This window comes from Lethenteron reissneri, chromosome 34 (assembly GCF_015708825.2).
Source record: "Lethenteron reissneri isolate LAM-NWPU_2019-01 chromosome 34, ASM1570882v1, whole genome shotgun sequence".
Taxonomy (NCBI): Eukaryota; Metazoa; Chordata; class Hyperoartia; order Petromyzontiformes; family Petromyzontidae; genus Lethenteron; species Lethenteron reissneri.
In genome coordinates this window covers 15264657-15282432 of record NC_083812.1, presented here as the reverse complement: position 1 = coordinate 15282432, position 17776 = coordinate 15264657, and the positions used below count along the sequence as shown (strand labels likewise).

The following is a 17776-nucleotide window of genomic DNA, read 5'->3' as shown; positions in this document are numbered from 1 at the left end:
GCGATGCAGACGCTCGACCATCCCGTCAGTTTGCGGGTGATAGGGGGAGGTACGAATTTTTTTCGTTCCCAGGAGCTCACAGACCTGTTGGAGGAGTTTTCCGGAAAAAATTTTACCCTGGTCGGTCAGCAGCCGCTCCGGAGCACCTTTGTCCATGACATAACCTTGGACAAAGGCATCGACGATGGCTGCTGCCGACTGATTGGCCAGGGGCCAGGCCATAGGCCAGCGCGTAAAGTATTCGACCCCGGTTAACAAATATCTATTTCCCCTAGGGGTGGCAGGGGAATGGGCCCAGAATATCCAGCGCGACAAGTTCGTTCACTCTGGAGACCCTGATAGACTGCAAAGGCGGGTTTGACTCTCGTGCTGGTGGTTTTCGCTGCGCACACCGAGGGCATGAAGCCAACAGATCTGTGACATCCCTTGTCATGCCTTGCCAAAAAAAATCACGCTGGAGCAAGGCAAGGGTCTTTTGGGTACCCACGTGGAGGAGGCGCTCATGAGCAGCCCACACCACCCTACCCCGTAACCCAGAAGGGACCACCAGCCGGTGTCGATGGGATTTTCCATCCCAATGCATCAGCAACCCCGCATTCATTTCCCATGCGTCGGCATCACCCGACCCCCGCCCCGCCTCCCCGGCGCGACGACGCAACGCGAGGAGGGAGGTATCCTCCATCTGGAGGCGTCCCCATTCCTGAATGGGCAAACCCAGCAGGGAATCTTTCCCCTGTTGTTCGATAGAATTTGGAACAACTGTCTCGTCTTCGGCGGCAGCCGCCAGGACCGGAACCGACATGTCCCCTGCTGGCTTGCAACGTCCCGACCCCAGGAGGCATGCACATTCGGAGGTGGTTGGCATGCGCGACAGAGCGTCCGCGTTGGTGTGGCGAACGCCCTTACGGTAGGTGGTTTCGAAATCAAAATCCTGGAGGATCTCCAACCATCGGGACAATTGTCCCGATGGCTGTTGAACTCGCAGGGCGTACTGCAGTGCCGCATGATCTGTGCGGACGGTGAAATGCCGACCGTACAGATATGGGCGATACTGTTGGATGAAATAGACAATTGCCAACAGTTCCCTGCGGGTGACACAATATCTTTGCTCCGCTGGAGACAACACCTGACTGCCGTACGCAACCACCCGTTCCATGCCATCAACCACCTGGGAAAGCACGCCCCCAATACCCGTGTTGCTCGCATCGGTGTCGAGCAGAAACGGTTTCGAAAAATCGGGGTAAATCAAGGGAGGAGCTTTTACCAGGGCGTCCCGAAGGGAGCAAAAAGCAGCCTCCTCCTCCTGACCCCAGTGGAACCGAACCCCTTTAGATGTTAAGGCGTGTAGGGGTTTGGCAATCGTCGCAAAATCAGCGACGAACCGTCAGTAATACGACGCGAAGCCGATGAAACTCCTGACCTCTCCCACCGAGGTGGGAGTCGGCCAGGAGCTGACACACTGCGTTTTGGCGGGATCGGTAGCAATACCCGAGCGCCCTACGATGTGGCCCAAATAACGCACGGAATCGCGCAACAAATGACATTTTTGGGGCTTGAACTTCAAATTAGCAGCCCGCATCTTTAGGAAAACCGCCCGCAACCTCTGGAGATGTTCGTTAAAAGTTTTACCGAAGACGATAACGTCATCCAAATAAATCAGGCACGACTCCCATTGCAATCCAGCCAAAACCAATTCCATCAAACGCTGGAAGGTTGCCGGCGCTGAGTGTAAGCCCATCGGCAACCGGTTGAATTGGAACAGGCCGTGCGGTGTACGGAAAGCAGTTTTAGGTTTCGATTCATCATCCAGAGGAAGCTGCCAGAATCCCGAAAGTAAATCCAGCGTGGAGAAGAATCGCGCTCCCGCCAAGGCGGCCAGCGATTCGTCCATCCGTGGGAGCGGGTATGCGTCGGCAACCGAAATTTTGTTAAGGCGCCGAAAATCAACGCAAAACCGCAACGAGCCGTCCTGCTTTTTAACCAGGACAATCGGCGCTCCCCAAGGGCTGGTAGAGGGAGAAATAATGTTGGCGGCTAACATGTCATCAATAGCCGATTTGACATGGTCCTTTTCGGCGGGACTTAACCGAAACGGATTCTGGCGTATTGGCGCGCTGTCACCCGTGTCAATATGGTGACGCAGCAGAGGAGTGCAACCCAAATCGTATTTGTTCCGACTGATAACGTCGGAAAATTCCCGCAGTAGCGCTCTAAGCTGTTGGCGTTCAGAATTTGACAGGTCCGTCGATCCCGCACAAAGCGCATCGAGCCACCCTTCATCGCTGTCCGAATGTGGGTGCGGCCGGGGAGCAGTGCTGACATGATTCGCAACCGTCCCTTGAGGAACTACCACTGTTTGCGATCCCACATTGAGGACCGCGATGAAAGGGTCCCCGTCCCCCCTCACGACGGTCAGGGCCGGAATCAAATGCGGTCCACTAACCCCGGCCCTAGACGGTCCTAACAGGATTCCCTGGGCCCCAATGCCCTCAGCGAAGGGCCGACGAAGTCTTAGAGGCACTAACATTTGAGCTCCCGGCGGCACACGAACCGTTTTAACGACGGACGCTGGTATAGTTACGAACGCCGTCCGAGTCGCAGTAGGTGAAGGCAGGAAAGCCATGCGCCGTCCCGACGGGAGCTCAATGCATCCCTGGTCTATTAAAATACGAATCGGCATTTTGCCCAAGAAGTCCGTCCCCAGCAGGCACGGAACCGCCAGCGAGGAGGAAACAAAAATCGGGCCCGACAATTTGATATCCCCGATACAAATTTGCGCTCGAATCTGTCCAATGATGCCAAGGGAGCCCCCGTTAGCAGCATAGAATGGGACGTTAACCGGCAGTAAAGGACGGCTCTGGACAGGTAAAATGTTGTAAATTAGTTCGGAAATGATGGTCGCCGATGCCCCGGTGTCGACCAGGATGCGTACCTCAACCCCGTCAATGTGTCCCACGACGGCCGACGACCCCGACGACGCGGCCACAACGCGATGGGCCAACACGGACCACTGCCTGGGTTCGATTTGAGTCCCCACAGTGGTGCGTGTTGACCCGTCGCGGCGCAACGTCGGCCCCCAATTCGTTGTGGTGCGAGAGTGTGCGACAGGTATGTGCTTAGGCCAAACATGTGTGGTGCCGCGACTCGCCAGATCATGTTGATGGAGCTTGGGAGGAGGAGGGCCGGCGTCCTGACGAGGCGTCGTCCCGCGCTGTCGAGGAGAGCGGCACCCCGAGGCGACATGGCCTCGGACGCCGCAGTTGAAGCAACGCGGGAACGTCGGCGGCGATGACGGACGGTCGAAGCGGCTCGACCCATCCCGGCCCGACCGTGCTCCCGTCCCCTGCTGCCGTCGATGGTCGACGGCGTAAACCTCCTCCGCCGGGAGGGTGGCTGCAGCCACCGCACGCCCGGCCGCTGCCCTGCTGGCTTTCCGCCGCTGTGACAGCAGGTTGGCGTGGAGGAGCCGCGCCGCCTGGAGGGAAGTCATCTCCGTGTCCTCCTGTGCAACGACGGCGATGTCCAGGTCGTCTGCCAGCAGGAGGATTTTTTCAGTCACCATGGCGTCGACGCCGTCCTCGTCCATGCGAGGGAAGGTTGTCTTGGCCAACGCCAGGAGACTCATTCTGTATGCCAGGGGCGACTCCTTCGCGCCCCGCTGGCGGTCGTAAAACTGCTGCCTGCATTCTGCTGAAGGTCCGTAGACCCCGGCCAGCAGCTGCAGCGCCATCGGTAGCGTAGAGCGCTTCTCCCTCGGCGCCGATGTGAGGGCGGCGAGTGCGTCGCCGTCGAGGAGCGCCGGTAGCGCGCAGAGAGCTTCAGCATCCGACCATTTAGCCATTTCTTGGTGGGCGAGGAAGCGTCGCCGAAAGCCGCCCCAGTCGCCCTCCGCGCCAACAAACTCTTTAAGCGGAGGCAGTCTTTGGTGCAGCGCAGCGGTTGCTGTGGAACCCCGCAGGCTGTTGTCTCCACGACTCGGCTGTGTTTCGGCGCGAACGGCAGATGGCATCGCCTGTCGCAGCCGTGATGACGCACCCTCCGCTGGCGATGACGCGGCAGCCCCAGCGAGGCCGATGTCGAACCCGAGGTTCAGGCTGGCCACGCCCTGAGCAGCCGCCGCGTCGATGGCGGGAAATTCAAAGTTTGAATCTTCGGAAATGGCGGGAAGGCGCTCCGGACGCCGGCTCCCCTCGCCCCGTGGTGGACCACCAGCCCCCAGCCGCGTGATGTTCTCCAGCGTGGCGGCAGCAGCGTAAAGCAGTTCTGCCAGCCTTTCGTGAGCCAGCCTCAGCCCGTCTGTTTGCGGCCCCTCTTCATGCCGATGCCCCGGTAAGAACGCATCCGGCCCCGGCTGCACGATGTCTTGTTGAGCCGTCTCGGGCTCGACAATTTCAGCGGCGTCCTCCATTTATGGTACTTTGGCTCGAGCTGTTTGGCGCGTGTCCATGTTCGTAGTTGTTCTGACACCAGATGAAGTACCGTTGAGGACGCTTGGACACCGTTGTAAGGCACACGTGTTTATTTGTACAAGTAGTCACACTGCGGACATACAATACTAGAGGGGTGTATCGGCCTCCTCAACCGGATAGCTGGGAATACCCTATTAGCTACCCCTGACCTATCCCTAGTCCTCCACTAACGGGGAGGCTATCTGGCCCGACACTGGTCAGTCGGGCTACGGTACCCGGAGTCCCAGAGTACTAACTCTGGTTCACAGGACCACGCCACTGGCTCGGTCCTGCGCGGCCCTGACAAGGGCGGCGTCCCAGGGGAGTCCAGGGCCTAGCTAGTCGGTCTTCCGTCTTCCCCCTTTTACTCTAAGACTGAACCTCGAGCTCTCCGGCTCATCCCCTTTTATACCCCCCAGATGATCACAACCCCCCGGGCAGCCCCCCCAGGCCGCCCGGTGCGGACGTCGTTGCGGGCACCTCCCCGTGTACTGACGGAGCCCCGCCCACTGTGTTTGTTCACCCGTTTGATCCTATGCATACAGCCCTACACAAACAGCCCCTCTGTAACAGCCCTACACAGTGATTGGGCAGTGGTCAGATGAGCCATTTGGTGCAGTAACATCAACTGTCCATGGAATTGGGTCAAAATTCATGAGCAGACCTAAGGTACTGCGCCGGTTTGAGACAGATTGCTAATCGAGTAGCACAGTTGACCAATGAATCAAGGTTTTTCACAATTGCGAAATATTTATCTTTATGGCCAGTTTCGTTCAAGCGTGGCTTTCTTGAAACTATGAACTGATCTCAGCACCACGACGTTGACGACTCACCCGACGTAATCAAGCATGAGGCTGCACCTAACGGAGACGCTATCGTATATCAGCACCGTCGCGGGAAGCCTGGCACCGGCAGCCTACACGGTGGTGGTGTCCATCGATTCACCATGAAGACATCTGTGTGAAAGTCCTGAGCGACTCATGAACAACCACATAATTCGAGCCTTTGCTTGTGAAAATAACGAGCAGCACGCGGGGGCTTACAGTCACTGTCATCCATGGACGTCCATCTTCACCGCTGTCTACATCATCTGTGGTGACTTGAACTGTCTCGGACCAACTGGTCTTTGTGGTAAAATCAACAGTGGTCTGGCCGAGGTTATTGAAAGTCACAGTTTAACCCTGAATGTCAGCAGTGCGACACATCGCTCGGCAAATATACTGTATGCCATAACTGTGACCGACGTTCCTGAAGACGTGGGTATTTCAGATCACAGTCTCGTGATGTGAAAGGGCATGACCGATTATCTGCCCACCCGTCACAACGACATCATACACAGACTGGGAACGACTGGACCACGATGCTCTCCGTCAGAAGATCCGGTCATCATCGGCGTGTTTAAATCTCGCATCGACTTATTTTCAGCTCAATTAGAAAATGACATCGCTGCTGTTCTTGAGGAGGTGGTGCCCATCCGAACAACAAGCACAGGGACAGCACACAGTAACTGACTGAAACCCAAGGCGATCACTCTGAAGCAGACGCGGAGCAGTCTGGAGCATCCTTGGAAGAAAACTTGCTTCGAGACTGTCCGAATCGCTTACGGAGACTCCTGCAGATTTGTACTTCAATGAGTTGGCTCTCTTATGCCCTTGCCGAGTTGGCGTACCACAGGGGGCCGTCCTCGGGCCCTTCCTATTATCAACATACATCTCTCATGTCGTGGCGTGACAGCAAGTTCCATCAATATGCTGATGATACACAATTGTACACCGCAGTAAAGTCAAAGTTAGATATGGAGAGCCTCGGTAACGTCGAAGATTGCATGCGAGTGGTGCAAGTGTGGTTTGCACGAAACGAAATGCTGCTTAATGCAACAAAAATCAGAGCTTCTGCTGGTTGACACTAAGGCTCAGGCGAAAAAAAATCGTGGAAGGATCAGGCGTGGCTGTCACTGGCTCAAGGATTCAGTTTTCTACTCATTTCAAGAGCCTTCGGCACCATACTCGACCAGAATGTGTCATTTGATTACCACGTGCAGAATATATTCAGGTCCTGCAATTTGACCACAATAGCCAAAACGGTCGCATGTAAAAACGGTGGTGTCTAGTAGCATAGTATCAACAAGGCTCGATTATTGCAACTCACTACTCTATGGGACGTCTGGCAAAAACATTACCAAGCAGCAGCATGTACAATATTCTTTGGCACATGTTTTGACAGGTTCTGCAAGATCCTATCATGTTCGTCCAGTTGCTCACTGAGCTGCATTGGCTTCTAGTTACTGAACTATACATTTTAAGGTCGTACTCATTGCACACAGAGTGTTTGCCACAAAAGAACCACAATGCCTTGCTGATCTCGTCAAGGAGCATACATAATCCCACAAACTTCAGTCATCCTTGCAGAAGCAGCTTTTGGTTAACCATTGAACAAAGACGGTCACTGCATCACGAGCTTTCAGATATGATTCGCAAGCCATCTGGAACGCTCTTCCTTCCGATATTAAGAAGCCACTGGAGCTATGAACTTTCAAAACTTGATTGAAAACTAATTTCTTTCGAACTGCTTTTTGTGTTAAGTTTGTTGTTCCTTCCCCGCACCGCTGATTAACACGGTTGGCTACGTATGGTGCGAAAGAAGTTTAACAAACATTAATTCAATTCCAGTAGTTGAGGTGGAGAAGACTTTTGAGTGAATACCTACATTCGGTGAGTGGTAAACACATCAAAATTCATTTAGTAGAGGAAGGGAGAGAAGATCCAGTTCCAGAGATCCACAAGATTGGGATGCGGGGAAACCGAGACAATATCGCTGGTGAACACGCAAACTCCACCTCATGAGTGTAAATGGCTGGAGGCCGGAAACATTAACAATGTGACGTCAGATAATGGTGAGATCTTAGTTTGTGTTCGGAGCAGAGGTATGGTCCGACTTGATGACTTCATACCCCAGATTACAAATACTAGGATTCTTGTAAATTGAGCCGAAGTGGAATCAACATTCTTTTTTTACATCGATCTATTACTTATAATAAAGATTTTAAAGATAAGGATTTTCAGTGCATTTACAGCAATGACTCTATTTTGAAATGTTGATTGTAAATGTGGTGGGAAAAACCAGAGGACCCGGAGAAAATTTTACACCACCAGGGGGAGAACATGCAAACTCCAAATATAGGCGTCAGGGTCGGGATCAAACCCACGACCTCCTGTATACCAGGTGAGGTAGTTAACATCTTGCCACCGAGGTATTTATACAAAAAACTCCATAAGACATTATATTTATGTCCATTTTAAAATACGCCGATGCTGCGATTTTTAAACGTCAACAAGGGCTCATTCCACAATAAATGCACATACGTTCATACCAGACTTTACAGGGTCAGCACTTAGCGGGGAGAGTGATCGCAGAGTGTGCAATCTTTCTGGAAGAAAAAAACGTACAGTGTCCATCATCTCGCAAAAACCCAAACATTAAATCTGTAACAAGGTCAAGCGTGGGAGGGGGTGGGGGGCACATCACAAAGGACGCGCCCCAATTGTCCTCGTGTCGTGTTATTTTTACACCCCGTGCCCGGTGTGTATGTGTGGCATGTGCAAAACACGTGATTCACCCCCCTCCGTGATGGAGACCTTGATTTTTTTTTACCTGGTAAAGTGAAGGACACCTTTCATCGCCTTAATTTCACCACTGGCAAACCCCTTCGCTCCACCACATTGCCGCGGAGATGATTAAGTACCTGGTGATTAACAGTGAACCAGTTTTTGTTAATGGGGGGAAGAATGAAAAAGTCTTGGGCTTTTATTTCTCGAGCGTTCAAAGAAGCAAGGGGTGTGGTTTTTAATTAAATGCGAGGTGTAATTGGTGTCTTTGTGCTTATACTTATTTTACCTGCTCACCATTATAATTGCATGTGTCATTTGTATAGAGCAGGTCCTCTACTTGTTCAGGTAATCAGAGGGTCGCTCCTGTACGAGAATCCAGTTGCAAACTCCAAACCGTGGACCACATGACATAGCGCTGCCCCAAATAAAAATATGAAGGTGGTGTATCTGCAATTCATCAACTCTCTGTATTCGTGTTCTGTCACGTTGTTTTCTCCTGCACTGTATACATTTCGCCTGCACGGTTTCCAATCTGCAGGCTGCGCCCAACCTGAAAGGCATTCGCGTACCCTGAATAGTGATGCCACGTGGATTTAAAATTGCTGCTCTCACGGTCGCTCTATGAAAGCCTGCACGAGACCAGAATAAGACTCGATTCGATGTACTCAAATGAACGAAGACACGTGCCCAATTACACACGCACACACAGGCTCAGAGGAAACACGGCCTCTGAATAACGTGACCTCACCTCGGCGATGAACACCTTGGCATTGCGTGGGCTGAGCAGCAGCACGGTGCGACGCAGCAGGTCGCGGAATCGGTTGAGCTCCTCAATGGGAAGTGAGGAGAAGAGGCCGGCCAGCAGGGAGCTGACATTAGCGTCGACGCGCTGCAGCGACACGCTGAGGCCCTGCCGCGTCGCTTGGTCCAGGAATGACTGCAAGCCCCGCAGGTCTGCAGATACCCGGCGGTGCACACGCACACGCATGCAGGTGTCACAAGCTGGCAAAATGGACAAACAGCCGGTTGCACATGGCTAGATGCACACGCACACCCAGATACGCACAAGCAGGGATGCACGGCCAGAAAAAGATACCTCCTGTCGCCATGCAGTGTTCCGGGTGTGAGTGATGAATGCTGGCACAGCGTGGCCAGAACCGCGACTGGCCAAATTTTTATATTTTATTTTACTTTTTAATGTTTTTACCTACGTGACTTTACCGAAAAAACCTAAGAATATGAATCATTGCAGTCACGAAAGCTTCAAATCTAGAATTAATGCCCTCTACGGGGAGGAATTCCACCTATCTGTTAGAGTTTTTAACAGACAACGAGACAAGAAGTAACAGCTTCTCGAGACGCTGGCCTTCCTCAAGAGATGCCGAGATAACAAGGTAATACCCATCGCTTTCACACTCACATCCGCTGCTGTGTCCTCACCGAACTCTAAACAGATCTTATTTAAAGCTAGCCTATCACTAATCTCGGAGAGAATAAGGTTACTCCGATCTGAACTCGATAATTTAGACAAGACTCTCTTAAAAACACATTTAATGTTAGCACAAAAAATGTCCCCTTCCGATTGGAACCACGTTGATTACATGACTTCTGCTTCTGCTGACTCAATGTCAGCCAAATGCAAAGCTAACCTGATTTCTAAATTCAACCTCCTATCTAAGAAGAAACCAGAGCCACACATCGCAAAGCTGGATGTTAACAAGACCGTGATTAATCAGAGTAACATCCCAATTTCTGACAATCTAAAAACGGTACTGGCCAAAGGACTAAATTTCGCCGTCACCCCTAAATATATACCAGTAGAGGATATGATTTCTCAGATTGATGTAGCCCTCAGAGGCATATGACACATCCATGCGGATGTAGCAAGAGCTGAAATAGCTACTATTCTTAAGAATGCTAAGAAACCCACTAGTAACATCAGCAAAAACGAATGCTCTGAACTCGTGGACCTAAAAAAGAGAGATGATATAGTCATCCTCTCGGCAGACAAGGGCATCATGGATAAAGATTCATACAACAACAAAATCCTGGACCTTCTTAATGATGGGAGTTACTCCAAAATTAAAAACGATCCCACTAAAAACCTAACGACAAAAACCAACAGTATCATCACGAGTTCGACTTCCCTAATCGAACCAAGCAAACGTCCCTCTCTAAAACCATCGGCGGCTAGACCTCCCAGACTCTATGGTCTTCCCAAAATCCATAAAGAAGGCACCCCGCTACGACCCATCGTGTCGACGATAAACTCTCCTACGTACAAACTAGCCCGTTTTCTATCAGATACTCTGCTCCCCTTCACAGGCAAGACCTCTTCGGCAGTACTCAACTTCAACCCATTTAGTCTCTATGGTTAAGGACACGGTACTATCTCCTGATGACATCCTCGTCAGCTTTGATGTAGTATCTTTGTTCACCAAAGTCCCAGTACCGGACACCCTAACAATAATTGAGGACTTAGTCCAACATGGGTTGAATTCTGATGTACCTGCGCTGGTGAGGCATTGCCTTACCAACACTTATTTTACCTGGAATGGCACCTTCTACAAACAGAATGAGGGTACCCCTCGTCACCAGTTATAGCCAACATGTTCATGGAAAAGTTTGAATCAGACGCCATCCAGACATCCACCCTGCGTCCTTCCTTGTGGAAGAGGTATGTGGACTACACTTTCGTCATCTGGCCACATGGCCTCCAAGCATTGAACCACTTCTTGGACCACATCAATTCTAGACACCCATCCATCAGATTCACCATGGAAGTGGAGAAAGACGGTAAACTACCATTCTTGGATATTCTGTTTGAGAGGAGGCCTGATGGATCCTTAAGACATTCTGTCTACAGGAAAGCCACCCACACAGATTCCTACTTGAAACCGGATTCCCACCACCACCCATCTCAAAAGAATTCTCTCATCAAAACGCTATACCACAGAGCCCATAGCATTTCTGACCAACACCACCTGGCCGCTGAATTAAGACATGTACATCGGGCCCTCAGGATGAACGGATACTCTGACCGCACTATCCACCAAGCTGTTTCTCCCTACCATACAGAAACAGCCACATGAAACTCCGACCAAAACTATCACGTTGCCATACATAGCAGGCGTGACCAAAAAGATCTCCAAAATTCTAAACAAACATAAGATCCAAGTCCGATTCAGTACAGTGCATAAAATCCGTGATTTGATTCCATCTGTGAAGGATGTCGTTCCTGACTTACAGTATCCTGGAGTCTACAAATTGAGTTGCATTTGTGGTGATTGCTACATTGGAGAAACGAAACGTCATGTTTCTGATCGTGTCCGCGAGTATAAGTCAGATCTGAAACACGGCAGAACTGATTTTTCGGCTGTTGCCGATCATTGCTACAACTCGGTGGGCTCTCATGAAATTGTATTTTCCGAGACCAAGGTTCTCTGCAAACCTCCTGGCTACCATCAAAGGTTTGTACACGAAGCCATACAAATATACAAACACAGACATAATTTCAACCGTGATGACGGTTACAAACTGAGTAATCATTGGAAAGATGTGATTAACCATGCAAAAAAGATTTAACTACACTTATTTGCCAATCTTATTTGACAGACAACCATCACAGTTTTACCATGTTTAGTGGTGGTCTCCCTGTCACAGGTTGAGTCACAAACCGCACCTCTCCATAACAAAGGCTCCATAACAAAGGCTCAGCCTTTGTTATGCAGTCTATTCTTAGTCTTAAGCCTCACCTTACCATATTAATAATAAGTATGCGGCCCTTGCCCCACCACCTTCTCCAACCATTATATAAACGGAGTGATAGCTCCTGCAATCTCTCATTTACTTGATACAGCTGTCGTGGCTGTGACGGTACCACCTGAAGACGGAAGATTGTGTTGCCTCCGAAACGTCGTGATTTTTATTTTATTTTACTTTTTAATGTTTTTACCTACGTGACTTTACCGAAAAAACCTAAGAATATGGCCAAATTTGTCTTGCCATTGCTGATTTTTTAGATCCTGACACCAGGTAATCATTTAAGGCTTAGTCAACCTTGAAAAAGCTACAGATTTTCGTCACTTATGTTAACCATGAACGGGAATCGGACTCAGGTTACCGGGTTCGTACCACAGTACACTAACCGCTACGCTACTGCTCCCTAGCACACACACACGCAGCCGGACTCACACAGCCACAGATTACGTGGGCCTGAACTAATAACCCAGAGGCAGGAAAAACCACCTGCATTCATGCACACGAGCTTGCTCAAACAGCCATCGATATGCATAATAAGTACGGATGCACAAGATGAATATCTTAACCTGTAATGCAACAACAACCGCCAATCACCACTAAGTGGCGGTGACGTCACCACAGCACTTGTGGCAGGCTAAGTGCACTTTAAAGTATCAAACGCCCGCTGGCAGGAGCTCACGAGACAAACCCATGTGCCATGGTTTGACTGACTAAGATGACTAGCCGATGCACCATCTGTGCCCCTAATGTGCCAACTTGCTTTGTTTTAGTCACCCGGCACTCCGCTCATTGTTGTGAGCATCGCTCCTCTGTCATCTGTTGTTGTTGGAGGGCGACTGCCTCCAAATGCCCAGTAGCTTCCTTCACAAGCCTCCTCCACAGAGGCCGATCTTGACACCACTGGTACCTATCATTGGTAAATCCACTCAGCTCCACATCCTATTGTACCACATCACCCCACCTCTTCTCTAGCCCCGGCCGCGCCCATTTATCCCCATCTATTTGGCCGAACAAAAGCTGTTTAGGCATGTGGTGGCTGTGCATGCGGGCTACATTAACCAGCCAACACAACCTTGCCTGCCGGAGGAGGTCATCGATGCGACTTTGTCCTGATCTTTCAAGGATTTGTGAGCTCTTCACACATTCCAGCCTGGTTAAACCTAGGATGGATCATAGGCAGGCCAGCCTAAATGTTTCTAACCAGTGAAGATGTTCCTTTAGGGGGGTCCATGTTTCGCAAACATAGAGTAGGGAGGGCATGACCGTGGCCGAGAAGACCCGGAGATTCGGCCGGAGTGACAGACCAGGTTGCTTCCACACCGCGTTATGCAGAAGTTAAAAAGATAATGTCACTCGACTGATTCGGAGTGAGAACTCTGCTGTCAAACCGCAGTTGGTCATAAGCACACTGCCCAGGTATGGAAAACGCTCCACTCTCTCCACAACTGCCCCATCAACAATGGGGAATTGAGAGGGTGGAGCATTTGATGGCACAAAATACCCAGGTAGGTGCTTAGTTTTGGTGGAGCTGATGGTAAGGCCCCGCCTCTTAGTGGCATGTTCCAGGTTCAGCAACAGCACATCCAAATCCTCCTCTGAGTGAGCAGCAATCACCAGATCATCAGCATACATAACATGGTTGACCAATAGGGAGCCATCCCTTGACCGCACCCGGGCATCAATCAGCCTCCCACTCTATTTGTGTAGTGAGTCCAACTGAGTCGCGGACGTTGTTCCTTTTAGAGGCAATACATTTATTTGTAACACCGTAACACGAAGGGGTAACTGCCCCTTTACCAGATACAACCTACGGTGGTGACCACCCAGCTAAGTACACTATACAGAGGAGTTACTGCTACGAAGGATAGGACCCTCACTCGGGTCTTCGACCACGTGGTTCCTCGTAGGACGAAGAGCTTCCAGCTTTTAGAACAAAGCAACCCCGTCCCTCTCAGGGACCCGCCTTATATCCCCCTACGGTCGGGGCCGCTCCGCCCTCGGCCCCGCCCGCCTTCTCGAGCATTCTCATTCTCTCTCGATCCCTCTCACGAGCTCTCCCCGGACACGTGATCACCCACTAGCCCCCCCACCTGGGGCCACTTGTGTGGACACTCCGGATCACGTGTCTATGGGGTCAACCAGAGTGCCATGGTGCGGGGCAACCCTGCCCCTGAGCTGACGCTCACCCACTTCCCCTCGTGGGAGCCCCCACCATACATTGTGCGTGGTGCCCGCACTATCCCAGTGCTCGCCAAGCCCCGCTAAGGCTGGTATTACACACAGCCACCCACACGGTGCTGTCCATGATGGCGTGGCCCTTCTGGGCCGGAACCATACAGTGACATCCCTGATGTCACTACATCTCTACCAAATGGAGATTCCTCTGGTACAGACATGGAAAGCTTCATGAACTACATCTTCGAAAAAGATGGTAAATAATGTGGGAGCCAGAGGACATCTGTGTCGTACTCCAAGGTGAACAGAGAATAGATCTGACTCCCTGACACATAGTTTACACGTGAGCAGAGTGTCAGGGACTCCGAAAGCACAAAAAACAACCCATAGCCCATGCCTATTGATGGTATCATAGGCTTTGACCAGGTCAATAAAGCAGATATGTAGGTCCTGTTGGAATTCCCTAAACCTCTGCTGTAGCAGATAGACAGAAAATGTGGCATCTGTGGAGGACCGCCCTAGACTGAAAGCACATTGGGGCTCTGCAAGCCTCTCCTCAGCGTGACTGGCAAAGCGATGTTAAATAATCATTAACAGGACCTTTCCCGGCACACTCAGGAGGGAGATGCTCCTGTAGTTGTTACAGTCTGTGCGGGCCCCTTCTTAAAGAGGGGGACCACCGGGGCATCCTTTCAATCCAGCAGGACCCGTTCAGTTGTCCAGACTGTTATTATAATATAATATAGAGCAGTCAGTGCAGAAACGCCACCCTCCCTCAGCATTTCGCTTGGGAGATCATCTCTGCCCGGTGCTTTTCCTGGTCTCAGACTGTGGATTGCCTTTCATACTTCCTCAACAGATGGCACCTCAGCCAGCTACTCACAGGGGGTGACTACTTCCAATATATGAGGAACCGCAGCCTCAGCAGAGTCATCCCTATTTTGCCCCATGATGTTTTCCAGGCTGAGGGATTTCCCCTCTCCCAAGACCTCACAGAAATGCTATGCAAATCTGCAAACCTGTTCCTGGGGGTTGAAGATTGGATCACCTTTCTTTCCCCAAATGATGTTGATAGGTGTTTGATGGAGTTAAGAGTGACATGTGATTGCAGGCTACTGAGGCAGACTCCATCTCCTAAGCAACCCGTGACCACCACCAATCCTTGCAGCACCACACAGCTCTCCGAACCTCCGAGCGAAAGCTGAGGTTCACCTCCTCATTCTCCGATGTGGGATGCTGTAGGCAGTGGAAGTGGGCCTGTCGATTTTTCTCAGCCAGCTGGAACACCTCCTCCATCACCCAAGGTCTCTGGGGAGGTTTGGATCATGTACCCAAAGCAGCCATTGCAGCTGCATGAGCCACAGTACTCAACCTCACCCATTTCCCCTCGGCATCAGGATATGGGGGGGGGGGCGATACCAACCCAAGCGATGATTAAATTCTCATTAGCAACCTTCATCAGCTAGCTGGGACCAGGCCACTGTGGGATATGCACCCACTACTGGAGTGGAGGAATGGCAGGTGCATCTTACAGATGACAAGCCAATGGTCAGTGGGCAGATCATCTCCACTGTAGGTCCTGGTGTCAAGGACATGGGCTTGCATTCACTGTTCCGTCACTATATAGTCCAGCAGATGTTCTTGTTCGGACTTGGCATGCATCCATGAGGTTACGTGGATACGCCGATGCCACAACAGCGTGTTGGTAATTACAAGCCCATGGGCTGCATAGAAGTCTAGCAGCCGCCTATCATTGTTATTGAGCTGATCTGGCACATGCCTTCCAATCACTCCAGCCCAGGTGCCAGCATCATGACCCACTCGGGCATTAAAGTCATCCAACAGGATGACTCTATGTTGAAGGGCCACGTTAGCTTGCACCTGTGACAGGAGGTCATTAAAGGCATTTGACCCATCGGTCTTGCCTGCATCTCTCCACTGATGTTCATCTTTGGTGGGGGCATAAGTAACCACCAACACCATTGCTTGCCTCTGGTTTATGGGAAGGCGAGCCACAGTAGCTTGGGGCTTACAACTTTCCACACCTCATCGCCATGCTCCCACGCCCCCTTAATTATTTTGTTAAGTGGAAGAGACACTCCCTGTTGCTTGGCAATCTCCTGCCCCAAGTAGAGGACTGTCCACCCCTCATGGTGACTGGGGCCAGAGCCAATCCACCGGACATCCTGAATACCACAGAGATCCAGGCGGTACCGGTCCAGCTCCTAACAGAGGAGTGGGGAGCCTCTCCTCAGGAGTGAGGGTTCGAACATTCCACGTGGCCACATGCAATGGCTTTTTGATGTTTCTGGAGGAACCCTGAAAATTGGGGTTTGGCCAGGAGATGTCATAGATGCCTGTCCCCTCGGGGCCTCCCGCACGAAATTAGTTAGATTTTTTCCACGTAGTTGAGTGGTACTTAGGTTGAAAGTTGAGGGCTTACCTGCCCCTCACACCCGTCCAGAGGCCCCTTTGGCCGCTGTGGTGGCGACAAAAGCCATGAGGGGAATGGACAATTGAAATTGGCCTTCCCCCCATGGCACTGCTCACCGCAGCATTACTGTTCGGCACCGAGGAGATAGGGGTTTGTTTTGCCGGTTCTATGATATAGCTGCTCACCTGTAGTGCACTTACACTATCGCACACCTGCCTGCACGTGCCCCATAATGAGGAGGCTTGTTCATACTCTCAATAAATGCCAAACCAGTGTCGAGGTTATTATAAGAAAATTAGTCAAATGGAAGATTTTGTATGTTAATGGAACAGGGCCAGCATAGCCTTAGGCTACATTTTCTATTTCACAATGTGTCAGGGTGCGTTCTGAGGTCGAACACTGGCAGTCGTGGCTTAATTAACACAACGTAGTGTTCATGGGACAGGCGGGCTTGTTCGTCTTGTCAAAAACAAATGAATTTCCTCAATTCTTGGACAAGGAAATTGCACGCGAAAAATCAGAAGAGTGAAAAATGCATTCGAGTGAAAAGATGAATGAAGAAAACAGGACGAAGATACGATACTACCTGCACAATCTTGGGCATATTTAATAGGTTTCTTTATTGCCTTTTTGTTGTTCAGAATCAGGGAGAAGAACATGATTCATTAACTGTTGGACAGCTGCAAATTGCCTCACTGGAAAAGTCAATCAAACCGTGAAAATGTCACCGCATATTTGCGAACCATTGCCTGTGCTGCGCCGTGTGAAATGAGAAGTGCTTGCCAACAATCGCAACCCCGTCTCCGCCGCAGTAGCCCGGAGTGAGGGGCAGAATGTGATCAGGAAATGATGGGATTAAAAAAAAAAATTCTCAGATGGTCTCTTAATTGTGCGTTTGTGTTTTGTGTGCTTTGCTACCCCGCGAGACAGATGCTCCCAGCTGCTCCATTCCACTGCTAGAGAAGCCCCATGCAGAGAGGCACTGCATGTGCTAGTGAATAAGTGCAAATAACCATTGTCATCCTTTGAAGCCGTTGGATCATCTTGGGACAATGAATCTGCCCCCGCAGGGTTGTTGAAGGGATACGTGTCAGAATTGTATTGGTACGTCTCATCGTTCGTCATTTGTATCGGCAGGCCATTAAAATAATGCAGAATAGGTAGGCGTTGTGTTTTAGGAGTAAAATGTATGTTCATTCATCTCACTCCATGCTTGATCAAGAAATGTTTTAACATATTATATTATTACATCGGCATCTCATAATATTGGGTTAAATTATTCCACGTATCAGTGAGCGGTGCTTTGCTTACTCTCTGTATTTTTGTTTTTTAATCAAGGTGGTTTACTA

At 50.6% G+C, this 17776-nt stretch overlaps 1 protein-coding gene across 7 annotated transcripts in view; it reads right to left on the bottom strand.

The window, feature by feature from the left end:
- The window catches only part of LOC133350734 (glutamate receptor ionotropic, delta-2-like), a 211307-nt gene that overhangs the window by 80861 nt on the left and 112670 nt on the right, over window positions 1–17776 (bottom strand). For all 7 annotated transcript variants that reach the window (XR_009756103.1, XR_009756102.1, XM_061565416.1 and 4 more), the window contains exon 4: window positions 8805–9010. Coding sequence is in view for 5 of the 7 variants with exons in the window: in XM_061565416.1 (XP_061421400.1) it covers window positions 8805–9010 (206 nt within the window). In the remaining 2 variants the exon portion in view is untranslated. The remainder of the gene's footprint in view (window positions 1–8804; window positions 9011–17776) is intronic.